The following is a 26959-nucleotide window of genomic DNA, read 5'->3' on the forward strand; positions in this document are numbered from 1 at the left end:
CCATCAGGGACGTAAAGCAATCTCGATCAGGACCAACGTAGGCTGTGCCGGAGACTGCGTGAGACCCTCTGATCTTCAGAAACCCACCATGTATGTTTTCATGTAGAGGCCAGTTTAGGGCCCTCAGAGACCAGTACAGGGCCTGCAAACTACAAAGGCCAGTAGTTTGAGACCATCAGAGACCGAGTTGGGCTCTCAGAGGCTAATGTGGGTCCTTACTCATTACAGGCCAACATGGGCCCTCAGAGGTCAGCGTGGGGCCCTAAAAGACCGCCATGAGCCGTCGTTGGACCCCAGAGGCCAGCAGAGGGCCCTCAAAGGCCAAGATGGGCCCTCCTCAGAGGCCAATGCAGACCCTTAGAGGCCCGCATCGGGTCTTCAGCAGCCAGTGCGGGGCCCTTATTGGCACCTAAAGGTTCGTCTTGGGACACCAGAGACAGAAATAAGGCCACCAGAGACCGGTGTGAGACCCTCAGACGCCGGTTGGGACCCCTGAGGCCGGTTAGGGGCCCTCATAGGCCAGATGTGGCCTCAGAGGTTGATGTAGGCTCTTAGCGGTCAACGTGGGCGCTTGACCGCCACTGAAGTTCCCTCAGAGGTCAGTGTAGGACGCTCAAAGACCGGTGTGGGAGCTATATTAATAGCTTGGCGTGTTTTTTTTTAGCCTCGTGACGATCGAATAATTGCCAGGGCCCCCATACACCTATATGGGAGCCAATTGGTTGTTTGAGGGGGGGGGGGGTCAAATGATATGATGGCCCCCTTTATTGACCTTTGGGGGCATGGCCCTGATGCCCCCCCCCGGCCCCCGCGAGTCGCGACCGCCACTGTGTACACATTACACACATGCCTCTGAGATTACATACTAGCGCAGGCAAACTCTATGCAGGCCCCGAAGGTCCCACGCTAATCCTTAAGAAACCAACCCGGCATACGGCATCACCACCGGGCTTCTGAGGTGCACAGCACCAACCCATGAGGTCTTACTTTAGTGTCTTGGAGCCAATCTCCTTTAGCAGGGCCACTGCCACTGCCGAAGAGGGTCTCATGCCAGCCATTGCTGAATGCTGGGCCTACGAGAGCCTTAAGTAAACCCACGCTGATATTCCATATAAGATCCGGCCATACTCGTGAACCGGTGCCAGCGACGCTGACGCCAAATTGACAGAATGCGATGAACTGAGCCCACTCATGAGTGAAATTACGTCCTTTGATGGCGCAAGAAAGAAAATGAAACATACGAAAAGCTTTTCTAGGACTTTTGTTCGATCTGAAAGGTGGGGCCAAAAGATAGTATGGCCCCACCTTTCAGCACCAAAGGGGGGGCCATGGCCCCCGTGCCCCCCCCCTGCGACCGCCAGTGGTGCCAGTGGCAGCACTGGCAGCACTGGCACTGGCAGGCAGTGCTGATCAGTGCTGAGGGCAGGCAACACTGGCAGCAGCCAGTGCTGAGCCATGGGAGCCGATGGGTGGGGAGTGGTGGAACATCAATCTGCCCCCGAGTGTACATGTACATGTAGCTCCATTATGTGAAGAAATAGGAATGTTCTGCAGCCTTTGTTCATGTATTGCGCCTCGGTAACTGGGAAGTGTGTCAGCGGGGTCATGGCATACCCGTATTACTGTAGACATGACCTGACCCCCGGTCCACCCTTACAGAGCCTGTCTGGACTTATAATAGCCCCTTGGACTTCCCTTTCCTGTGCTGATTTGACCTTACCCCTACCCGTCGGCACAGGAACTTGACGAGCTCTGTGCCGCTGCTCTGACCTGTCTGTGACCTGACCTGACTGACCTGTGACCTGACCCTCTCTGTCCACAGACGCTCCTCTGGACCTGGCCAGCTCTGCTCCCCTGCTCTGACCTGACCTGACTGACCTGACCATCTCTGTCCACAGGCGCTCCTCTGGACCTGGCCAGCTCTGCTCCCCTGCTCTGACCTGACCTGACTGACCTGACCTGACCTGACCCTCTCTCTCTCTCTCTCTCCTCTCTCTCTCTCCTCTCTCTCTCTCTCTCTCTCTCACAGGACGCTCCTCTGGACCTGGCCAGCAGCTCGGCTCTGACCTGACCCTCTCTTTCCACAGACGCTCCTCTGGCCTGGCCAGCTCGGCTCCCCTGCTCTGCGAGCCCTCCCTCTCCGTGTCCGCCGGTCGGGAGGAGGCCCGTCTGGGCGGCGACCCGTCCAAGGTGGCTGCTGCGGCAGCGCTCAGTGTCAGCGCCGAGCTGGAACAGTTCCACCACAGTATGGCGCTGGCCAGCCTGCCGGCGCCGCCGCAGGCCGCTTACGAGGTTGGCCCTGGCGGCGGCCGTGGCGGCGGCCACCTCCACATCTGTCCATGTTCCAGCAGCACACCACGCACAGTCCAGGTTAGTTCACACCATAAACACACCACTATACACACCACACACAGTCCAGGTGGGTGAGAGTTGTACGGACGTCGGACAACACATCACTATACACACCACACACAGACAGCCCAGGTAACGGGGAAGGATGGGGACAGGTGTACATCAGAGCTGGTCGATGTTCCTCCAGCACACCACGCACAGTCTAGGTGAGGGGCGGGGTGGATCGTGATCAGAAAGACGCGTTCATTGTTCATTTATGAAACAGACATTCCATACTCAGTTCAGGAGAGAGTTTGCATAGTCTTCCATCAACAGAAGATTCAGAAGAGCTGAGAATTAGATGGACCACGAAAGCCTACCCAGTGTTGTAGGCGAATTTTACGTCGTTGCTCTTATTCTTCGGTCTCCTTGTGGATCCCAATTCTTTATTCTCTACTTCGCTTGGCCAGGGTGATGTTATCCATTACTTGAATTAACAACTTCCTTAGCCATTCCTTCTACTCATCCTTGATTCCAGAAGACGTGATCCCATTTCTGCCTATTTCCGTGACGTACCTGCAGCATGCTGTGTGGTCTCGTGTTAGCAGACTCGTGACCACTCTCTTGGTAAATCCTCTCGCCGGCGGATTCCGAGAGATGTACCGTGTTTGTAGAACATCCGTCCGATTCCGTGATCCGCGACCTTCGCCCCATGCCTCACGGTGTGGCTCAACGTCCCATAAAGGTCACGACGTGACTCAGAAGCGCCACGGATCAGCGAGCTTCGGAAGAATGAGACACACGGGCACACCATATCGCTTACTCAAGACACGGAGCACTGGGCAGAGAAAGGTCAGACATGCCATGACTCGTGCGACGCCCTTGGGCAAGATCGTGTGCTGGCGAACGGGCGGATGAGAGGTGTGTAAAGGGATCTCGGTTTCCTGGAGATTTGTGTTTGTTGTTTTTGTGGTTAGTTGCTGACCGGACTTAGTGGGACTAGGCCACGTCTTTCGCTCTTATCCGGTCTGTCCGTTGCGGTTGGTGACGCGGCTTGCTGGCTGCGAACTGAGCTGCGACAGCTCCCTGGCCGTGGTGACTGCTGCTCCGTCTGAGCAGCAGTCACCACGTCTGACTCCGCTCCGTCTGACTGTCGAAAGCAATGGTAGTGGTAGGAGTGATAGAAGTTTGTGGTGATTGCTGGCCACGGTTCGTCTCACTCGACTGCATTGGCTCCCTTGGAGCAATGCTGACACAGACCGGAAACTTTTGCTCCGACTGGGCTCAGTGCTAGCCACTGTCCGTCCATTTGCTCTCATTTTACCTGTGTTTCGCTTCTTCTGGAGCACGGTACAGTCGGGCCTAGTCCACTCTGCTGGGAAGGTTGAATGGCCAGCAAACAACACTAATACACCGGCTATTTATTTTTGCCGTCTTAGAACGTCTCGTGTGGCGTATTACGCCAGAGTCTGTGTTGGCTGCACCGTGCAAAAATGCCGTGACTCGCTGAATGTTGGGGATGCCATTTGCCCGGTTTGTTCTATTTTTGCGGCCGACGTAGGCGTCTTGTTACAAGACGGAGGATAAAGCAGCACGCCAGTCCGGTTGGCGACTAAAGTCGAAATAAAACGTAATAGCTCCGTAGCACAGGGCTAGACAGAACACACTGAACACTGTGACAGAATAGTGAACACATTTCTGTGTTCTGCCTGTCGAGTGTATGTTTAATTCGTTCGAACCTTCTTCTGACATGTTCCACAGCCCCGAGAACTGGCTCAATATTTATTCTCGCCGGCATTAATATTTATGAATGCATTCAGTGAATATGATTCCGATATAATCCAGACGGTATTCGTGCCGTAGGTGCAAAGCAATACCATTTGGGTGATTGAATGTGCCATGAGGTAGGCGCAACCCGTTCCACTGTTCATATGAGCTGCATTATTGAGCTTCGAACGTTGAACTCGTATGGACATTGAACGACGCTACTGTTTTCGATAGCCATAAGCCCTATCGGACTTGCGCACTGTGGTCCCACTTCTTGGAGTTTATTCTGCCGGCTTATGCTTCCACGAACGAACGCTTGCTGATATGCTATCTGACATGTCTCCTTCAGTTTTGAGTCGCCTCAAATCCATCAACAGGCGGCTTTGTTAGCATGTCGCCATGCACAGGAGTTTCTGTGTGTCTCGGTGTGTTATCTGTCGGCCCTTCTGTCTCTGTGTGTGTTGATGCATTATGTACGGTCTGTCTTTTTCTGATTGTGTGATTTGCGTTTGGCTTTTCTACCATTGAGCATGTGTGATACTTACGCATTGTTTCTTGTTAATAGTGTCTGTCCGATCTGGGTGTTATTGTGTATAGTCTCTGTAATCTGTATATATGGAGGTGTGTGCCGGGAATGTATCTGCTCTAATGTTTGTCCCCCCCGGTATCCATCCGTGGCACGTGGGAGCGGCTCGTTACCGGATCTCTCCTCCGTCTCTCTCTCGTCCCCGCTCATTCAGTCCGCGTCTCCTCTCCTCTCTCCTACCCACGTGCGTCTCCCAATATCGACCAGCTCGGCTCGGTTCACCGCGTCTAAGGCCATTCACCAGCAGCCATTCCTATCATCGGTGCCGAGTGCGGAAATCTCCCCTTCTCCGCCTCCACTGCTCAGCAACAGGAGCTACTGCAGCGGTGGAGCGACGCATGGCTCGTCGACTTTCGCCTGCAGATCAATACCGAAACGACGGCGACGGCGGCGGCGTCGGGAGGGTGCTACCGGACGCGGTGATTGTAGCCAACCTGTTACACGGCGCCCCGATTGTGGCTGTGTGCGCGACGAGGTGTAAGAGGCTGGTGAATCAGAATAAGGGAGCACGGAATCGTCGTGCCACTCAGTTTCTTTGACACGGGAGCGATTGTTCGGCTCAACTGAGGATGCCCCGCTGTCGACAGCTCGCTGAAATGAAGCCGACTCCCCGAACGACGCTGCAACCGGCTCACCCAGAATAGCACTCTAATTAGCTGAGAACGTGCTTCACCCATTAGTGGATCGAAGCTGGTCGGGCCGTCCGTCGGTCCGCTTTGTTGGCTGTCGCTCGGAGGGCGCTGCGTGCCGCGCCGGTCGGCCGGGGCCATGGGCGCTGTCGGCGGCGGGCCGGGCTGGACCGACCGCTCGGAACCGGCGCCCGAGTCGGAGCTATCTGTATCGATCGTTTGAGAGTCGTGCAGTGGCGCTGCCGTTCTCTCTCTCTCTCTCTCTCTCTCTCTCTCTCTCTCTCTCTCTCTCTCTCTCTCTCTCTCTCTCTCTCTCTCTCTCTCTCTCTCTCTCTCTCTCTCTCTCTCTCTCTCTCTCTCTCTCTCTCTCTCTCTCTCTCTCTCTCTCTCTCTCTCTCTCTCCCTCTCCTCTCTCTCCCTCTCCCCTCTCCCTCTCCCTCTCCCTCTCCCTCTCCCTCTCCCTCTCCCTCTCCCTCTCTCTCTCTCTCTCTCTCTCTCTCTCTCTCTCTCTCTCTCTCTCTCTCTCTCTCTCTCTCTCTCTCTCTCCCGCCGGGAGGAGGGAGGTGGAGACTGGAGCCGGGCCTGTCTCGCCGCTGGCGTCTCTCGATCGACCTAGCTCGCCGCTGCCGGGAGGCTGTCTTTCTCAGTGAGACTGTTCCGTCGTCCGGTCGCCGACCTGCCCCAGATTCACAGTCTGTGTGTCAGCTGCTGCGTGGCTGCAGAGGTGACTGATTACCCGCTTGCCCGCTGTCTGCCGGACAGAGGCGTGACAGGACAGCTCGTCTGTCCCGCGCGGCACATGACTGCAGGTGACTGGGTCCGTGCAATGGTGAAAGGTCCGGTGACAGGACTGCCACCGTGACAGCTCGTGAAGTCACCACCCGAGGTGCATATCCCGCAGTATGTCCCGGTCTGGATACATGCCACGCGGAATGACTGGCAGATATATGCAATGGTACACTGAAAAAGGGATGACGAGCCTCGCTAATCTAGTCTGGTCACTCCAGTCAAGATGAACACAAACTGGCTTTGTAAGGGGCCATTACTCTTTCTGCATTCCTCTGTTCACCGCACCGCAGGCAGCCAACTGGACAGCCAAAACCACATTCGTACAGACACACACACAGACACACGGATAGACAGATGGGTAGTCAGGCGGTCAGGCCGCCCGCTCCCGTGTTCCGCTCTGCAGAGGGCCGCTCTCCATGCGTGCAGTACCGGCTGGTTCGCGGCGAACCGGTCAGTCGGGAGCAGCGGCGGCTCGCTCGGGTCAGTGACCTCGGCGCGCCATGTGACAGGTTGGCGCGGTTTTATGCAGCGTGTGCAAAGCGCGCGGTGCACAGTGCAAGGACCGGAGGGAGGGGAGGGGATGACAGGAGCGATAGACCGGGGCCGTTGAACTCGGCTGTCATCGACGGTAACGGTGACCGGTGATCGACCTTCTGCATTCGGAATTCGGTGGCAAGGCTAGTCTTGCAGTCAGTGCTGTCAGTCTACCCCCTCTCCGCTCCCCTCCCTGCTCTTTCCTCTCCAAACGTTGAGGAGAAGAGCATAGGCGACAACTGCGCCACAGGCTGCATTACGTCAATCCCTCGTGGGTGTAGGCCGGCTCAACTCTCCACCGATATTCCTCACTACCTGCCGGCTCCAGCCGGCGGTATGACGTAGTAGCCCCGCGGCGGCAGACGGCCGTCCACCGTCTGCCGTGCTAACGCCATTCAGTCGTCGGGGGCCGACCTGTCCGGCGTGCCCGCCGCACCCAGTTCACTGTCTGAGCAGATAACGGGCTGCGGCCGAGCCGGGCAGGTGCCGCCCACTTACTAGCTTGATTTGGGGCTCGAATAGAGTGAGCGGAGGATGGCCAGCACGAGGAGGGAGGGAGGGGCAGAGGGGTGGGAGGAGACCCGAGTCGTGGCGCGCGGTTTGACGGCCCGGGTCCAGGGACGGGGAGGGGACCGGGCCGCGGCCGAGGCGAGATAAGGCACACACAGTACACACGGGGAGGGAGGGATCTGCCGCAAAACAGGTCAGGCAGTCGAAGACGCGAGCTCAGAGGCGGCGGACAGTGCAGAAGGGTGGGAACCAAGCGACAGGCTGTGGAAAATGGTCGTGGTCTCGGAGGCAACGGACAGTCGAGAGAGTGGAAATCGAGCGAATGACTGTGTGATATGAGCGAGCAGTGGGCGAGGACGGGAGACAGGTTTGTGGCACGACAAAGTAGCTGGTGCTCAGCAGAGGGAGCACAAGGGAAACATACATGGCCGGTAAGTCAGGCTAGCGTGCTAGCGAGACTAGTGGTAAGGGACCTGCATGGTTGACCCGCTCAAGAGTCAAACGGATGGAATATGCCGTGAACGAACCCAGACCATTGTGCAGAGACGCACTTGGCAAGTGAGTGTACGTATGTATGTATATGTTAACAGGAAAGCCGCAAGGCACATACGAGACTCTAGGCATCAGGAACATAACGAATCGGCTCGGCTGACATGACATGTGCAGAGATGATACGCACTCTGGCTGGCAGAGTGCGCCGGGGTAGAGCGAGCTCAGCTGGCTATGTGTGCCGAGTTGATCGTATTTTAAGTGCCGAGAGAGAGAGAGAGAGAGAGAGAGAGAGAGAGAGAGGAGAGAGAGAGAGAGAGAGAGAGGGAGAGAAAACATAGTGGCCCTCGGCTGGGTGTGTTCGCCGGGGTAGGATCGCGATCGGCTGGCTAGGTGAGCCGAGTAGATCGACATGGTATCCCGGCTAGCTGTGTTCGCCGGGTGGTCCCGCTCGGCTGGATGTGTTCGCCGAGTGGTTAGATTTCGTGGGTTTCCCGGCTTGCTGTGTGCGCCGGGTGGTGACGCTCGGCTGGATGTGTTCGCTGAGTGGTTATTTCTCGTGGGTCTCCCGGCTAGCTGTGTGCGCCGGGTGATCCCGCTCGGCTGGATGTGTTCGCCGAGTAGTTAGATCTCGTGAGTACCCAGGCTGGCTGTGTGCGCCGGGTGGTCCCGCTCGGCTGGATGTGTTCGCTGAGTGGTTAGATTTCGTGGGTTTCCCGGCTTGCTGTGTGCGCCGGGTGGTCCCGCTCGGCTGGATGTGTTCGCCGAGTGGTTAGATTTCGTGGGTTTCCCGGCTAGCTGTGTGCGCCGGGTGGTCCCGCTCGGCTGGATGTGTTCGCTGAGTGGTTAGTTCTCGTGGGTCTCCCGGCTGGATGTGTTCGCCGGGTGGTCCCGCTCGGCTGGATGTGTTCGCCGAGTGGTTAGATTTCGTGGGTTTCCCGGCTTGCTGTGTGCGCCGGGTGGTCCCGCTCGGCTGGATGTGTTCGCTGAGTGGTAAGTTTTCGTGGGTTTCCCGGCTAGCTGTGGGCGCCGGGTGATCCCGCTCGGCTGGATGTGTTCGCCGAGTAGTTAGACCTCGTGAGTACCCAGGCTGGCTGTGTGCGCCGGGTGGTCCCGCTCGGCTGGATGTGTTCGCCGAGTGGTTAGATTTCGTGGGTTTCCCGGCTTGCTGTGTGCGCCGGGTGGTCCCGCTCGGCTGGATGTGTTCGCTGAGTGGTAAGTTTTCGTGGGTTTCCCGGCTTGCTGTGTGCGCCGGGTGGTCCCGCTCGGCTGGATGTGTTCGCTGAGTGGTAAGTTTTCGTGGGTTTCCCGGCTAGCTGTGTGCGCCGGGTGGTCCCGCTCGGCTGGATGTGTTCGCTGAGTGGTAAGTTTCGTGGGTTTTCCGGCTTGCTGTGTGCGCCGGGTGGTCCCGCTCGGCTGGATGTGTTCGCTGAGTGGTAAGTTTTCGTGGGTTTCCCGGCTAGCTGTGTGCGCCGGGTGGTCCCGCTCGGCTGGATGTGTTCGCCGAGTAGTTAGATCGCGTGAGTACCCAGGCTGGCTGTGTGCGCCGGGTGGTCCCGCTCGGCTGGATGTGTTCGCCGAGTGGTTAGATTTCGTGGGTTTCCCGGCTTGCTGTGTGCGCCGGGTGGTCCCGCTCGGCTGGATGTGTTCGCTGAGTGGTTATTTCTCGTGGGTCTCCCGGCTAGCTGTGTGCGCCGGGTGATCCCGCTCGGCTGGATGTGTTCGCCGAGTAGTTAGATCTCGTGAGTACCCAGGCTGGCTGTGTGCGCCGGGTGGTCCCGCTCGGCTGGATGTGTTCGCTGAGTGGTTAGATTTCGTGGGTTTCCCGGCTTGCTGTGTGCGCCGGGTGGTCCCGCTCGGCTGGATGTGTTCGCTGAGTGGTAAGTATTCGTGGGTTTCCCGGCTAGCTGTGTGCGCCGGGTGGTCCCGCTCGGCTGGCTGTGGGCGCCGAGTAGATAGATCTCGTGGGTATCCCGGCCGGTTGTGTGCGCCGGCCGGGTGGTCCTGCCCGGCTGGATGTGTTCGCCGAGTGGTTAGATCTCGTGGGTCTCCCGGCTAGCTGTGTGCGCCGGGTGGTCCCGCTCGGCTGGATGTGTTAGCCGAGTGGTTAGTTCTCGTGGGTACCTCGGCCGGCTGTGTGGTTCAGGTAGTCCCGCTCGGCTGGATGTGTTCGCCGAGTGGTTAGACCTCGTGGATCACCCGGCTAGCTGTGTGCGCCGGGTGAGGGAAGCACATCTGCTTTCGGCTGGTTGTGTGCGCCGGGGTAGATCGAGCTCGGCTGGCTATGTGTGCCGAATAGATAAAGCTAGCAAGTGTCACACTGTCGTGCGGCTATGGTATCCCGGCTGGTTGTGTGCGCCGGGTTGATCGAGCTCGGCTGGCTATGGGTGCCGAATAGAAAAAGCTAGTAAGTGTCACACTGTCGTACCGTGCGGCGATGGTATCCCGGCTGGTTGTGTGCGCCGGGGTAGATCGGATAGTCAGCGTCACGCTGATGTGAAGCCGGAAGCGTCATAGTTCATTAACTAAGTTCAATAAGTTTATCGTTAGTTCATCAAATGCATCATACTGCAAACCCTTCGACTCGGCTGATCGCAGGGAGCGCTGTGGCACCATTTTGAAGCCATTTTGAAGCGCACACACAATCTTATTGCGTGCCAAGTTATTGGTTGAAAAAAATGTAGTCTGACCTCATTTGACCCGACCTTAGTGGTTGAAGCATAGGTACAAATCACGCGTTGTTGTAACTGAGGTGGTGCAACATAGAAGAGCTGAATTGGAACATATATCTTTCATATGTATAATTTGCAACATTCTTGCGAAATTTCTTCGAATGCGTCAGGTCGCTGGATGACCTCAGGTCAACCGAATTTGGAAAGTGGAATGCATGTAACGGCACTCGAGGAATTTAGCGTGTCCTGGGAGTTTGAATCAAATCGATGAACAACTCTGGTTTTCATGGAAATGGTGTTTTCAGTGCCATTTTGACGATGTACCGTTTTGTGACCTGGTGACCTGACCTGAGGCCAGCGGAACTCAAACTCCCAGGGCAAATGGCAAATGAATGCCCCTGAGTTGAGTCTCAATTTGGTGGCGCTGCGTGCCACGGCACTCGCGCTATTAACGGAAACTCTGTTATGCCGTTGCCGCTAAAACAGTCCAATTTTACCCTGAGTCCGGTTTTGGGACCGGGTGAGCTGACATGGATGACGGAGACCTGAATTTTCAGGGAGGGTGCCGGGAGGTGGCCACGGAGGATATGCAAATTTGGCGGCGCCTTTTTTTTGCGCTATTCGCAAAAGAAAACCCTTGGGGATGTATCAACCCCTTCTCCGGTCGAGGTCTAAGCATGGCTGACTGTGTAAGACGAGTAATTCGACCAAGAAAGTGTCACGCTGCTGTGCAGAGACGTTTGCCGGCTGGCCGTGCGCTCTGGGCGTTTCGACCTGGGCTGGCAGATAGCGGGCTGTGAGCGCCAGGTAGTCGAACTTGGCTGGACATGTAAATCGGGTAGATCGAAATAGTCAGTGTCACGCTGCGGTGCAGTGATGGATTCCAGGCTGGGTGTGTGCGCAGAACAGACCGCCCCAGTCAGTGTCACGCCGCTGTGCAGAGATGTATTGTATGCCGGCTAGCCGGGTGCGCCGGGCGCCCCGAGTTCGGCTGGCTTTGAGCGCTGGGCGGATTGACATGGTGAGTGTCACGCTGACGTGCCGCGGTGGTCCCCGGCTGGCTGCGTCGACTGCGGTCTTCCCCAGGGCACGTATCAACAAGACGGTTCATGTTAGACCGTTTCCAACGCTAAGTCGGAATGTATAACTGCACAACTGCAGGTCGTCACTGTCCCGTCGCGGCGGCGGCCGCCGCTTGTGATCCTGATGGGTCAGGCTTTCGAATGAGCCTGATCCGTCCACCTATCATATCCCTCGCCCGTGTGCGGCGTTCTGTTGCGTCTAACGTGTGGGTAGGGGGCCGGTTGGACCCCCTCCCCCTGCCGTTCGGCTCCTGATTGGGCTGGATATTTGCGGAGGGAGAGAGCGTGCTGCCCGTAACGAGAGACACCGATGACGTCATCAGAGTCCGTTAATGGTTAAGAGATAGGGACTAAGCTAGTCCCACTCTGCACCTGAAGGGAAAAAATTTCTTCAACACCGAAGATGCGGGGGTTGCGACCATGATAGATGGTGGTTTCTTAACCCTAGAACGCCTAGGGGGGGGGGGGGTTGTATCAACCCCCCCCCCCCCTGAGGTTTTTTCGAAGTGCACGCTAAACGGCTTGTCGTAGCGGGCTTTGGCGTCTTGTTATCGATCGTGATATGAACGATAACACGATTTGGGTGCAGACGGCCATTAACAGCCAATACTGGACAACAGATTTGGGGAGCGAACGGTATGAGACACTCAAATCAGTAATAGGGTCCACCTATTAGCTTGATTTGGGGCTCGAATAGAGTGAGCGGAGGATGGCCAGCACGAGGAGGGAGGGAGGGGCAGAGGGGTGGGAGGAGACCCGAGTCGTGGCGCGCGGTTTGACGGCCCGGGTCCAGGGACGGGGAGGGGACCGGGCCGCGGCCGAGGCGAGATAAGGCACACACAGTACACACGGGGAGGGAGGGATCTGCCGCAAAACAGGTCAGGCAGTCGAAGACGCGAGCTCAGAGGCGGCGGACAGTGCAGAAGGGTGGGAACCAAGCGACAGGCTGTGGAAAATGGTCCCCTCCCACCCTCCCCAATAGGAACTTCCAATCTGTACATATATGCCGTCCTATAGACACACTCGTCGTCGGCCCACGTCTTGTTATCGATCGTGATATGAACGATAACACGATTTGGGTGCAGACGGCCATTAACAGCCAATACTGGACAACAGATTTGGGGAGCGAACGGTATGAGACACTCAAATCAGTAATAGGGTCCACCTATCATGTGTTTACCATGCGCCGAGGTCGGCATTCGGCGGCGCTAACTGGCGGTCTGGGTGGTCCGTATCTGATGCAGACCTTGTTTGTGGGACGTTGGCAGTCAACAGGGTGATTGTTGACGGCATGCAACCGCGCTGGACGGCCTTGACGGATGTGCACGGGGTACAACAGGTAAACAATGGACTGCGGTCTCAGAATCGGACATGAACGCCCCGAAATCGAGTCAGACTCGTCTACATCGAGCAAGTGGTGGAATTTGGAGCCCGTGGGAACTGGTCTATCACGTCCATTCCAGTTCTGAGAGGCCATCATTGAGAGTCGAGGAGTTCAGCGCGCCGAGAGCCGCGGGATGAGCGGTGGGGCGCCCCACTAGCTTCACTGCACCCTAGGGGTTCATACAGTCCGTCATATTTCTCTGTAATCGTTTCCGAGCCTCCTTCAATGTCGCTGTTTATGTCACCTCGGCGGCGCTGAGTTTTATTCCGCGACCGCTTCCGTTGCAGGGCGATTGTCCAAATCGGCTCGGTTGTGTCTCATCTAGGACAGATTACATATCCGGCGGCTAACGGTATTGGCCGTCTATTAGACACAACTGGCTTTCTCGCGCCGGCGGCGGCGCCGCGTAGCTCATCAAAATGAGAGATACTGGCCATCATTTCTCATGACAGCTCTGGAAATAGAGCCCGCCCGGCTGCCGGCTATGGGAGTCGCACCGACCGCGGCAGGCGTCAGCGACTTGGGCCGGCCAGTGGGCCCCGGGGCCCCGTAACCGAGCGGTCAGTCAGAGGGCCCCGGGGCCCCGTCGGCCGGTGACGGACCGACGGACATCAGATACCGAGGGAGGCGGGCTCTCGTGGAACGCAGACCGAGAGAGCTTGTTACAGAGGTGTCACTGAAGGGAGCTGGACGGGCTGACCTTTGCCGATTCCGGCGAGGATAATCGTCCGCTGTGACTGAGTTCTGACTAGCGGTGTAGGATGAAGTGGTGGGATGGTATGCCTTACGACAGGTCCCACCGGGCGTAGCTGTCATATTTTTGGGCTTTATGCGTCATTGGGGTCGTTGCCTTCACAGCAAAGACGTCATTCTGGTGGTTCGTATGATAGCTACCTTGACTTCGCCTTATCTATATTTGGCTGCTTTATGATCTGAACGCTCCTTTTTGGCCTCATTGACGTCTTTCATTGCTGTTTGGTAGATATTTTTGTTGCACAATGACTGTGATTCAACCCTGTGAGCCGTGCCTAATGTTTCTGTGTGCCTCTGCTGATAGTGCTTGCTCTGTCAAGGAATTTGTAACATGTGACCCGTCAGTATGTCGTAATCGATCTACCCTCCGACAGTACCTGCCGCATCTGGCCATGGCATGACTTAAGCCCGACCCTGTGATCTGACCTGACCTGACCTGACCTAACCTGATCTAACCTGACCTGACCTGACCTGACCTCTCTCCCTGCCCACAGTGTCTGCAGTGTCGAGCGGCGACGGCGACCGCAAGCTCTGGAGCGAGGAGAACATGGAGTTAGCGCTGGAGGCGCTGCGCACTGCGCGGATGTCACTCTCCAAGGCCTCCTCGGTCTACGGGATCCCCTCGACCACGCTGTGGCAGCGCGCCCACAAGGCCGGCATCGGCACGCCCAAAAAGGAGGGCTCCAACAAGAACTGGACGGAGGAGGATCTGCAGCTGGCGCTCAACGACCTCCGGTGAGTGCTGGGCGCTAGCGGCGCCGGTCATGGGGACCTCGATCTAACCGTTAGCTACCTAAGGTGAGTGTTCTTCACGCGACGCCTAAGAGGTTTAGAAATCGTAATGTCATTGGTATAAGGTGAGTGTTCCCTGCGATTGGAGGGGAACTCAGTAATCAGAGAAGATTACCGAGTGTGCTGCAACGATCTTTGTTTGTTTGTGTGTTTTGTTTTGTTGGGTTAGGCCCTTTCGGTCGACAAGACCATTGCAGAGCCGGAAGGATTATAGGAATTAGGGGGAGACATTGGTCTGGGCAGGCACCCTAGTGAGTCGCCGGGGCTGAGCCCGTCCAGAGGACAGGCCACCCAGCCCCAAGGCACTCACTGCACCCGGCTACGGGGTGCGCTCCCTCAGGAGCAGCGGTGCCGCTCCAAGGGAGCAGCCCGCATGAGATAAAGTCGCCTGTCCAGCCCGGAGGGGGGTTGCGGCGTGGAGGAGAAGGATCTCAGTATCCTGAGGATAGAAGCATGGATAGGTGAGGCAACGATCTCTGGAAGCATGATGTCCTTTGCTGGCTGTGAGACTGAGACGGCGTTTTTGGAGCGTTTTGTGGTGGCGTAGTGGCGAGTGGCGACATCTATACTAGGCTCATTTTAGCTGCCCAGTAAGCCTTGGGTCTGGCTTTGCCAGAGGTTGACCATTTTTGCGACCTTGTAGAGCTAAACGAAAAGCTCTGGAACTGGCCTTGGCGGGGATGCAGCTGTACTGATAATCGGGCGTCTGATGGTTTTGCGGTGAGCGCGTACGAACAACAAATCGCTTTGCGTGTCTGCGGACATGGACCCTCATCCACCGTATCTCCGCAATGACATTTGTGGTCTCTCACTCAAAACTCGTGTTCCCAATACCGTGATCTGTCTGGGTCGCGGTGGGATCCGTCAGTCCTTTTCAATCGTTTTCTATCTCTGCTATAATCCCCGTCCCGCCGCGCCGTTCGTTTCTTTGTCTCTCGACTGCTCTTGTGTGGTCGGAGTGGCGGATTGACCTTGATTTTCCAGGGATTAGCTGTCTCATTTTGGTCCTGTTTCCCCTCTCTGATGTCACACCTGCCAGTCAGATATCTTAGGAATTAGGAATGTGTCACGTCTAATACCATTTAGCCGTCTGCGAACAGAGTTGACCGTTACTAGTTTTAGCTTGCTCGCAGGGTACAAATAGATGTCACGCCGGGTGAATTTTACAGCGTGCACTACAAACACGACAGAGTCTGGTAGCTAATCCGCTGTGTTTGTGGCGCTGGTCGCGGCCCGTTAGGAGCATTTTGTTCACGTCTGTGGACGGATTCCTGGCGGTTGGCGCAGTACGGAGAACCGAGTCTGTAATGCCTGACGGTGTCCGCTAAGTCTTTCAGGTGTGGAGAGCTCAAGAGAGCCGGAGTGGACCTAGGCTTTAGTGAAGGGGTGGCAATATTTGTGGGCTTTGTCCAGGTATACTGGCAAAGAAAACGCTTGATGACATTTCCCGCTTGCGTAATTACGAGCGAGCGAGCGCAGCGAGCGAAGTGAGTCTTTTCAATATAACGGGAAAATCTCAGTATGAGCGGCCCGGCCCGGCCCGGCCTGTAACGCTTTTGAGAGGCTTATATCTCAGCAACCGCTGGACCGATTGGCCTGCGGTCTTTTTTGTTGGGTAGCCCAATCTCTTCTACCCCGTAATTGACTACTTTTGATACATCTCAGTGATCGTCGTGGCACGTGCCACGTGAAAAGTCAAGGGTGTTCAAGCTGTTTTGCAAAAGTAGTGATTTTGAGAGGCTCATATCTCAGCAGCCGCTTGGGCGATTGACTTCCGGTAATTTTTGTAGGGTAGCAGCATTCCTTCTACCCAAATTAGGATACTCTCGAAGCATGTGGGTCACCCCCAGTGCACGTGCAAAATACAACAATAAGAGGTGCCAAATTTGTTCCCATTTCAGTAACTCGGTAATTACTGGGGCGATTTCGCTGAAACTTGGCATACAGGTAGGCACCCACCAGGCAATGCATTTCCATGTGTTGCGATTAGGGTGCTACTGCACGTGCGCACGTGCAGGGGGCGTTTCCAGATCTCGAGAACGGCTGGGCCGATTGCGCTCAAATTTGGTACACGGTTGGGGACCAGTTAGTATGGTGCCGTGCAAAAGTCATTTTGGACCCCGTTTGCACGTGCGCACGTGCAGAATGCCGCTTCCAGATCTCAGGAACGGCTGGGCCGATTGCGTTCAAATTTGGCACACCGCTAGCGACCGGTTAGAAGGGTGCTTTGCGCAAGCCCGTTGGAAGCACCCTTTCGCCCTTCCGCACGTGCAGGGCTCACTATCTCGCTCGCTCGTTCTTCGCCCAAAAGGCGTTTTACTGGTATTTATCGTATGCCGTAGTATTAGTATAGCTGACTATATAACGTGTTATCCCTCCGCGGTCTGACCGCCCCCGTCTGCCACTGTCCGCAGGGCGGGCCGCATCTCGGCCAACAAGGCGTCCAAGGAGTACGGCATCCCCAACTCGACGCTCTACAAGATCGCCAAGAAGGAGGGCATCAAGCTGTCGGCTCCGTTCAGCAACGCGCAGACCTCGTGGACGCCGGCCGACCTGGAGAAGGCCCTGGACGCCATCCGCGGCGGCATGTCGGTAATGAAGGCCGGCACCGAGTACGGCATCCCCTCGGGCACGCTGTACGGCCGCTGCCGGCGCGCCGGCATCGAGCGGAAGACGGCCGGCCAGCCGTGGAGCGAGGAGGACATGCACGATGCACTGGAAGTGGTACAGCGGGGCGAGATGAGCATCAACCAGGCGTCCATGTACTACAACCTGCCCTACAGCTCACTGTACGGCCGCATCAAGCGCGGAAACCTGGAGCAGGAGGAGGACTCGTCCTCGCAGCCGCCGCAGCAGGACGGCGGCCCGGCCGGCCAGCTGGGACTGCAGCCACCGGCCGGAGCCGCCGCCTCCATCGGCTACTAGCGCCCCGGCGCTGGGTGAGACCTCAGAGCGAGCTGCTATGGTGGCGAGCGCAGTACTCATGTGCTGAGGCACACACACGCACACACTGACACGCACACAGAAAACACGCACACCTACACACAGGCAGACAGGTAATCAATATGAACACACGCACAGACATACAGATAGCACTTCGAACACACAGAGACACATGTATTTGTTACATGAGACACAAAGACACACACCACACATCCACGAGTTCAAATCGACGGGTTTTTGCGGCAGAGCGGCTTATTGATCCAATGTTGGACTTCCTCTCTCGATACTGACTGGAGGGAGGTTAAAGGGTAACGAAGTCGATAAACCTCCTTGGGTTCGTCCTCACGAGTACAGCCAGGGCGTTCGCGTCTCGAGCGATCCACAGAGAGACGGAGTGTTGCCCTCACTGCCAGATGACCGAGCCGGGCTCCACGAATGGCAGCTGGCGCACACTGTGTTGGGGAGGGACGTTGTGGTTCTGTAGCGCAGTACGGATACCGGGGTCGGTGCTGTAGTGGGTAGAGTTTGGGAGAGACTGCGGCCGGCATATGATGTGGCCGCGTGATAGGGGGCGTGTGTAACACGGAGAAAGGGAGAGCGTCCTAAGGACGGTTAGTGATACATCGGGTGACGGGAGAGGCGGGTGTACAGAGTGTAGCACTGCGAGAGGCGCTGGTGGGGGACTGCACTGACACAGACACACACAGACACAGTGGACACACAGACAGACACAGTGAACACACAGACAGGCGCGCGCACACTCAGACTCGGACGTCCAGCCAGGTATTCGCCACTGAGGAACATTCACTGCCAGTTCAGTCACACCAGGACACGAAAACCACGCCGGGACGAAGTCGAGCCGTGCTGCCGCATCTAGCCTGGCTGGCGTTCCCTCGCCTCCATCACGCAACGAAGCCCACGGCGCCGCCGGCGACCCCCGGACGGCGCCCGAGGCCCAACTGTACAAAGGTGCGCCAGGCGCGGCCGTCGAGTCACACACACTGACAGAGCAGCCATCGTGGCACACAGACGCACGGGTACACACTGACACACGCAGATACACGTTCACACACTGGAAACGTTACGGGATTTACATAGTCACTTAACGCGGCGCCGGCGAGCGGGCGGGGATGGTGGAGGTTTGGAGTGTAGACCTGCCCCTGCTACCCTCGCCCGCTCGTCGGCGCCGCTACTGTTTTCACTTGGTTTTAGCTGAGCACGATGGTCGTTGGTTTTTAGTTACGGGAGAGCGACTGAGCGCGCACGAGAGAGCGGGTAGTTTTACGTTAGAGAGGACGTTTGTGACGTAGCTGCGCCGTCCCGACCGTGTAGGAGATGCAGTTGTCGCTGGGTAGCGGTTAGAGAGCGCTTTTGTTGTTGCTTTCGCTATTAACTGTGCTGGCGCGATGTCGTGGCCGGGTGCGGCAGGTGTGTGCAATGTCGCTTATCACCGTGTTGGCCGTATGTCGGGCCTCCCCAGACTCGCCGCCGCCGCCGCCGCTGCCGCTGTCCGGACGCCGAAGCTTTACTGTACTGCCGCACGGTCTCGGCAGTGGTGGCGGCGGCCGCGGCCGGTAGAGTAGGTGTGTGACGCGCCGTTTGGTGTCGACTGCCGCCGTCGGTTGGGCCCGGCGCCTGACGCCGGCCTCGCGAGCGCACGTGCACTGGGAAGCATCCGTCTAAGTCATACGGGTGGGGCGGCCAGCCGGTCCGCCGGCCGGGCCATTGGGCCGGAGCTAATTGAATACCTCTGTGTTGACCCGATAGGAATATTTTGCTATAATCAAAGTGGATGCTTATTTTGCTATGATATTCCATTGACTACGATAATTTGACCGTGGTAGGAGAGGTGACGAGTGTATTGCATGGTTGGCCGTGCGCGCGGCAGTGTTCGCTGTTCGGTGTGGCGTGTCGAGACGCGCTCTGTTTGTGCTAATACCTGTCGCTTCTCCCGGCTGCGCGGTGTGTCGCGTCGTCCGGATAGTTGCCGTCCGTGAGCGGGAGGCGCGCGCGCCGCCGCCGCCCCGCGCGCTGTCCAAAAGAAGCACGAATCAAAGTGGGTGTGGGGCGGGGCGGTCCGGCGTCATGTTGTTGGTAGTGAGGGGGCCCAGCCCGACCGGCCCAGCCGTCACTAGTCAACAACTAACTAGCACGCGCGCGCGCGCCGTCCAGAATCAGCGCTTTTTCGCTTCGGTGCTGGCAGACGAGAGTAGCTGTAGGGCCGCCGGGCCGTGCGCCGGTCGGCGGAGGGAGAGAGCGAGAGAGGGAGAGAGTGCGCGAGTGAGTCCGGTGCGAGAGTGGGTGATTACAAAAGTCCAGTACAAATATAGGCCTCTATTTTCCCGTCAGTTCGGGCGGCGACGGTCGCCGATTCATTTTTCCGGTAACCTGCTCGGTCTGTATATCTCAGTCCCGTTCGTTCAGGGCGGCTCCCGCCACGTTTGCTTCCGAGACTTGTTGTTTAACGGGTTGCGCTCGCGCGCTATCTGGGTTGGCTGTCCGGCGGCGGCGGCGCCTCGTGCGCTCGCCGCCGCCGGTCGCCGCTTTACGGGTCATTTGTTGGTGCGTGTCGGCGCGCAGGGGCCGCCGCCCGCCGCCGGCCGCCGGTGTTCCGTTGCGCGCGCGCGTGGCGCATTTGTTAGCGTTGCGTTGGGGCGCGGTTGCGTTGCGTTGCGTTGTGTGCGTGGGGGCGTGTCCGTGTGGGTGGACGGTGCGTGTGAGGTGCGAGCGCCACTGGGCGGCGGGTGGACGGGGCCGCACAGGCCGCCGCGCCGCCGGCCGGCTCGCAACCACAGCCGGCCGGCCTCGCTGTCCAGTGCAATAAGTAGCCGAGGCGCTGGCGCACGCGTGTCGGCGCCGAGTCTGTCCCCGACGCCGGCCGCGCCCGAGCGTGTACGTAACTCAGTGTTGCTACAAATTTCCACGCACTTTGTATGTCTTGGTTATGTTTGCAATAAAGGCAAAAAACGCTAATCAAATAAACGGCTGTTTGTGATAGCACGGCGTTTTGTCCTCGGACTGAGCGGCAGGGGGACTGGGAACCTGGGAGAGGGGTCGCGAGAGACCACGACCTTGGTGCAGGGATGGGCGGTCGGAGGCCATCCATGACACGCATCGTAGGTCAAAGGTCAAGGCCACATATGACCGGAAGGGGGACTAGGGGTAGGACGGAAGCCGCCTGGAGGCTGGGGCAGTTTCCCGACCCCGGCCTGGGCTGGGCCTGGAACGATGTGTGAATTATGTTTTTGATCCTCTGCGGAGTGGCTTACAGTAAGGTGAGGGCCACATTTAATTTTGTAGCAATACGTAGGACCGTAGGTACCGAATGTGGGTAATGTGTGTCACTACTACATCCCTGCATGTAGTTAGTTCCCAAGTCTTCACTGTGTATGGTGTCCAGTGTTGAGGTGGTGGGTTGTCGCTGTCCTTTGCATCATATAAAACTGATTCCACAAACGGTATTACAGACAATCCACCAAACTACCTTCTCTGACCACTGCCCTGCATACACAACAGCCCCACCTCATCAAAAACAAATACGACCGATCGGCAGAGTCTCTTATTGAAACAGTGCACATTCGCCAGGTTACGCAAGAACATAACACCACACGCGAGACGCGAGACAACCAAGTGCAACAAACGGTCACTGCTCCCTCCTCACGAGCGGCGCCGACCGTCTTCCTTTGGTCCTCCGGCCGGCAGGCATGGAACGCGCGCCCGCGCGCCGGCAGGGCGGGTCCAGAGGGCGAGAAAAATGGCGGGAGTTTGAGGTACAGAACAGGGGTTGAAGTGGCGGAGGGAACGCAAGAGATGAGTGATTTGAATGGAGGAGAGCAAGTCTGGGAGATGTAATCCATGACGTGAATGATGATTCAGAGTATTGTCAAGGCTAGGAGCCCACTAGGAGGCTCGGCGTTTTGAAGTGGGAGGCGAGTTTCACGCCTGGTTTTACTGAACCCCACAGCAGTCCGAGGCAGGAAGGATAACAGCAGCGTTCCGCCGGGGGACAGTCGGAGGTAGAATCGACCCTGCGGCTGCAGGAGGTCCGGTGCCGCGACCCGGACCGGCGGGTTGTCCCCCGGGGGCGGGCGGAGGGGAAACAGGGGGCCACAGGAGCGGCAGACAGCGGCCCCGCCGGCCGGCCGCCGCCCTGTAGGAACGTACGTTTCTGATTGCTTTCAACACTATCATTGCCGACAGGGCGGGCTCAGTGGAGCCGTAAGAAGCCTTCACTCCCACTCTCACACGCTCACCGCGCTCCTCACACCCTCTGTCTTTGTAGCCGGCCGTCTGTAGGTGGCGCCACCGAAGCCAGCGTTCGGGGGCCTCTCACTCTCACTCTCTCAGCTGAGCGCCCTCTACCGGGTCCCTCTCCGTTCCTCCCGGCGGCAGCGGCTATTAGCTCGGGCTGTCCGTCTGGTTCGCGACCGCAGCGTCCTCACACAATCCGTACTCGACCGGCGTCACCGCCGCGAGCGTTCACTCCGTGCACCTCGACACGCGCGAAACCTATATACAACTCCACCGCAGGAGATAACAACGCTCACACACAGACGCGCACACATACACGGATATTCCTTCCTTCCGGCCGGCGGCGCACCACCAACACTCAGCACTCGCGGTATGTAAACTCTGCCAAATACTGAACAACGCACCGCTCCAGCATTGAGCTGTGGGGCCGGCCGGTCGGCTGGAGCCTCTGTGGGGTCTTACGCCCTGCAGCGGCGGCCCGGCCCCCCGTGGTTCGGCGGTGACGGCCTCTCCAGTAGCCATCAAAGCTCGCAGATCCACCTGCCGGTCTCCGATCTCACGATGGCCTCTTGCACACCTCACTCACTCTCTATTTACAGGCGTAAGCGTGCATATCCGTCGCGCCGTGCCGGCCACCGGCGCTCCTAGCGCAGCCTAGCGTCCAAACTATAAAACGCAACTCGACTAGCCGGCCGGTAGGTGGCGGCAGCGCCCTACCGCTAGCGTTTGTACGTGGTGGAGACGGGATGCGGCAGCTCGAGTGGCTAGTTGCCGGAGCCGGCCGGGGGCGTGTGTGATGTGAGGGGCGCCGCCTGGCCGCCCTGGCCGCCGCCGGCCAGAGGCCAGCTGCTGAACCCGTTTCTGCAAACACACGCGGAACGACCGGCGTCAGTCGTGGCAGGCGCGCGCCATATTGGACGACAAACGCAGTTCTCCTAATGCTTGGTGGCTCTCTCAATTATTGTCACCTAAGTTTCGATGCTAATACATCAAGAAGACAATCAACAAAGAAAGTCAGCGCTCTCGCAAATCTAGAGGTAGATAAAGGACGAACTCGCAACCATATCAGATCCCCACAAAAGATGTAAATCACAAACTACAAAATCTACTCGACCGACACACTCGAGCCCACACTCTCCAGTCCCTATTCCTGCTTGCCCTCTCGCACTGACCTACAACCGTTGGCCATGCCGCCTGGCGCGCCGTACGGGTCCTCCCACTCGGGGTTGCTCGCCGGGTTACTGGTGGCCGGGCTGGCGCTGGCCGGGGCCGGCGAGCCGTGAGACGCAGCCGGGCTGCCCTGCGGCCCCGCGTCACCGCCGGCCGGCTGGCGCAGCTGCTGGTGCGGCGACAGCTGCTGCTGGTGCTGCATCATCAGGTGGTGCTGGTGCAGCGGGTGGTGCGGTGAGCTGAGCGCCGGTGGTGAAGCCAGCGGCGGCGGCGGCGACGAGAGCACAGAGGCCAGGGAGCCGGGCGGCGACCGGGAGACGGCCGGCGGCTGCTGCGGGCTGCCCAGGTGGTGCTCGGCCATCTGAGGACACAGAGACAGACCGGTTAGGAAACGAAGACGGACCGGTCAGGACACACTGAGCACGGATCAGTTAGTGCTGACATCTAGCGGCCGAAGGACGGAATCTTAGACAGGCTGTCCAAGCACGCTGACATCTACCGGCTACCGCCCTATGGCAGGTGGCTATGGCAGGTGGCTATCAGCGCAAGTGGATTGTACAGACAAGAGCAAATCTGTCCTCTCACAGGATAAAAGGCCATGCAGTGAGTTACAGTAGCACGGCATTTGGTGTTTCGGCGAGTCTCTCTGATCTCTTGCAACTTACGACGAAAAACATCCATGCTATTGCGCGTTACTGAAATTCCTCCAAACGCGTATTTACAAATTGCAACCGAGCTCCGCCGTAGGGTATTTTATTTCCGCCGTAGTGTATTTCAGTTGGGGTATTTTCTACCATACATCTGCCTGAGCTTGGGGTAATTACAACTTGTCGGCGACGTTAAAAAATGATGCACCTTTTTTCGCAGTATAGGTTATCGCATGTGCATATTTTTGCCTTTTTGGTTACGCTTTTCCCTCGCCCGTATAGAGGGAGGCGTTGAGCGGACCCCATCGGTTTTCCGTGAGTAACTCGCGTAAAAACCGTCCGATCGCGACCAAACTTTCAATACCCACGATTTTATCAATTTTACTCCTAAGTCCTACCCTGAAAATTTCATGACCCTGACCCAAATGACCTTTGACCTGTGACCTATTTCTCGAGACCATGTTTGGCTCGAATCGCGATTCGGCGTATGTCGGCTCGCATTAGCCGCGCGTTTGCAGTCTTTACGTGGTTTCAAGCGTTGCAACATGTGATATGATGCTGGTCCCATGCATTGGGGGGGGGGGGTGTCACATGAAGGTCAGGTCAGCTCAATGACCTTTGGTGACCTCGGTTCACTTTTTCGAGTTTAACATGTTTCTAGGCTAGTTTTTGGAGCTGATTTCGAATTTAGCAACCATTTGAACAACATAGGGTAGGGGGTGTAACGAAATTATCCGGATATCTTTCTTCCCGCTGTAATTAAAAAGCAAAACATTCTGGTACTTTTTATTTTGACTGAGCATGTAGCCATGTCATAAAAACACAGTGGCGAATGTTTTGGAGCATCTCAGCCAATGGATTCTCCAGCACACTGGCTTTGATGCGGACCAACGCCGTCTAAACCTGTGCCTGCGGTTGGGCGGTGCTTGTGGCGGGCGTCTCTTCAGTCACCTGCTGAACAAGAGCCCACAGGTTTTCGATTGAATTGGGATCGCGACTTTTTCCAAGTCATAAGCGTTAGCCCAGAATGATTGAAGGTTCTATCGGTATCACTTCCCGTTCTTTTAGGGACTTTAAAGTAGCGCGCCGCCCCGCATGAAGACAGCGTGGCTTGAATCAGGCATCAGTGAGACGTGAATGAGTGAAAAGCCACGTTTATTGTGGACCTTATTCGAATACATCTGAATCTGAATCTGAATCTGAATCAGTGCGCGTTCAGAAACCGAGCTTTCCTATACCGTCTGGATGAGCGGCTCCGACTATTCAGTGGCCAGTATGTTTCTCCGGTAATACTTGACGTTGATGGCGGTATTATGTGACACTATGCCCTATTGGAGGATCGCTAGGCAGCTGAACATGCTCCAGTTCTGGATATTGTGGATGTTTGACGGCGGCGAAGGCCAGCAAGTTCGAGCGGCTGGCCGCCCATACATGGCCGATTTGACGGTTCAAAGGATAATACAGCTCGAACGGCTACCCATCCAACCAGACCACCTCACCCTTATCATTCTTCAACCAGTGGACGCGATCTGGCGTGAGGCGAAAGGTGGTGAACTGGTTGTTTTCCCGTCAGTTTCGTTGTCTTTTTCAGTTTGAAGAGCACTAGAACCAAGTTAAAGGGCGGGTAGCGGTAAACCATGATATGGGATCTCTTATTATCTGACTTGGTAAGAATTCGAGTCAATTCGCGGATTGATTGGTGCCGTTTCCTTGCCCTTGCCGCTATCTTGATGACTCCTCACCACTTGACCAAGGGCGGCTTTTGTGGTCGCGACCGGGCTGAGCCTGCCACCGAAGTCCCAGCTTATTACGCCTCAGGCAGATGTGCAATTGGCTGCTGCTGATGTCCAGCTGCTGGCAGACCAGCTTCTGGCTCATGACGCCGTGGATGCCGCCATGCAATTTTACCACGAAAGGAGAGATTGTATCCCTTTCTCGCAACTGCCTTGGACGAAAACTACCATGTGAACCCGTCTGTGAATCGACTCCTACTCAGAGCAACAGTCACATGACAAGGTCAGGTCACTGCTGAGTTGAAAACCGGTAGCAGAGGCACGTATTCATCCAATATTCCCACTTCTAACATCAGAAAGGATTAGGAAACAGTGCAAACAGATATGACGAAAAAGTAGATGTCCGGATAATTTCGTTACACCCTGTACTGAAGTAGTTTTATTGCCTTCGTAACATGTTACGAAGCTGTTAGAGAAAAAATAGCGTTCTGCCCCTCCAACTTTTGTTTATTGGTAGAACTTCGTTGCTTAGCAAACCACTATGTTGTTCGCATTGAGGAGCTTTGAAATGTCTGTGTAATTCAAAATGTTAGTTCTGTAATTAAAAGAATTGATTCAGTGTTGCAGAGGCGGATCCAGCTCAGATATTTTTTTTTGGGGGGGGGGGCAAACCATAACAATTTATCGATTCTTTCCATGCATCGTCCATAGGCGTAATGTTAAAATTATGCCGTTTGGGGGGGGGGGCAAATGCCCATTTTGCCCCCACCCCCTGGATCCGCCACTGCAGTGTTGCACACAATCTAACTTAACAACCGAGCATTGCAGGTTTGACAGCTTTTGCCCCACCAGCACCACCTTCCCTGGAAAAGCTCCACCCTTGCCTATGGGGCAAAACATAAGGGACAAAAACACAAAACAAGACAGATAAAAAACAAAACAAAATGAACTCATTACCTAATGAAGTTCAGTCTGGAGCAAAAACGTAGGTAATAGGTATCTATGTCAAATTAGAATGAAAGATTAAAATCAACCTGACCACTGACCAGGTCTTACGGTCTGACCTGATCCTAACCGCCTTACTTCACCTAACTTCACCCAATTCAACCTAACCTACCACAGTCCACAACACCTGCAGAGGTACCTTCCTGGAAAATGAGGCCCAGGGATGTGTTTAACTTATTGGAATATTACCATGATTGCTTGTCAAAATGTGTGTCATCATGCTCTTGTTTGACAAGTGATGTATAATAAATGTGACATTCAAAAATGGTCTCCTGAGTCCTGACTGTTGAGTGATCATCAGAATATTCAAATAATCAGGGTACAATGATGTGCATCATAGTGCACACTTATCATGTTGTTTTTGTGTAGGCCCTCTGCGCATTAGGTATTGTGTACACTGCTATGTGCACCTTAAAGGAAATAGTTCACTTTCACGAAATTATTTTTTTTGCAACGATTTATGATTTTTTATGTTCAAAATAATCAGCAAAGAAAATAAAACCTTTTTATAACAAAAGATTTTTTTTTTTCTATATTTTGATATAGGAAGAACTTTTCAGTTTCTGTAAGGCACATGCGATCCAGTATGAAAAGAGCATGGGTCCCGAAAATTCTTCAGAAACAGAGAAATTATCGCAGCCACCGGCATTTGGGCGATCTGCTCGATCTGATAATGTTCCCCTGAATGTCCTAATTGATCAGTACGAGAATTTCTCTAGAGTTCTCGTAGATAATTTCTCTAGTTTCTGAAGAATTTTCGGGACCCATGCTCTTTTCATACTGGATGGAAATATATGCAAGGCACACATCCTCAAGGCAAGACACCTTTGAAATAGAATATCTTTGCCTAGGGTGATCGTTGGGCTGTAAAAGCTCCTGATTTATGCTCGTC

At 56.1% G+C, this 26959-nt stretch overlaps 2 protein-coding genes across 9 annotated transcripts in view; one reads left to right on the top strand and one right to left on the bottom strand.

Annotated features, from left to right (window-relative positions):
- Positions 1 to 2117: 2117 nt before the first annotated feature.
- On the top strand, positions 2118 to 20258 carry LOC122370415. Its single transcript, XM_043346005.1, has 3 exons — positions 2118 to 2370; positions 14021 to 14261; positions 16733 to 20258. The coding sequence occupies exons 1-3, from the start codon at positions 2340 to 2342 to the stop codon at positions 17241 to 17243; spliced, it is 783 nt and encodes a 260-aa protein (XP_043201940.1). The 5' UTR covers positions 2118 to 2339; the 3' UTR covers positions 17244 to 20258.
- Positions 20259 to 20802: 544 nt separating this feature from the next.
- LOC122369443 (TOX high mobility group box family member 2-like) overlaps positions 20803 to 26959 on the bottom strand; it is a 127172-nt gene continuing 121015 nt past the window's right edge. For all 8 annotated transcript variants that reach the window (XM_043344240.1, XM_043344248.1, XM_043344265.1 and 5 more), the window contains 2 exons: positions 22685 to 23043; positions 20803 to 22373 (listed from right to left, as the gene is read on the bottom strand). In XM_043344240.1, the coding sequence (XP_043200175.1) occupies positions 22277 to 22373; positions 22685 to 23043 (456 nt within the window). In that variant the 3' untranslated portion in view covers positions 20803 to 22276. The remainder of the gene's footprint in view (positions 22374 to 22684; positions 23044 to 26959) is intronic.

This window comes from Amphibalanus amphitrite, unplaced genomic scaffold (assembly GCF_019059575.1).
Source record: "Amphibalanus amphitrite isolate SeventyFive unplaced genomic scaffold, NRLGWU_Aamphi_draft 000034F_arrow, whole genome shotgun sequence".
Lineage (NCBI taxonomy): Eukaryota > Metazoa > Arthropoda > Thecostraca > Balanomorpha > Balanidae > Amphibalanus > Amphibalanus amphitrite.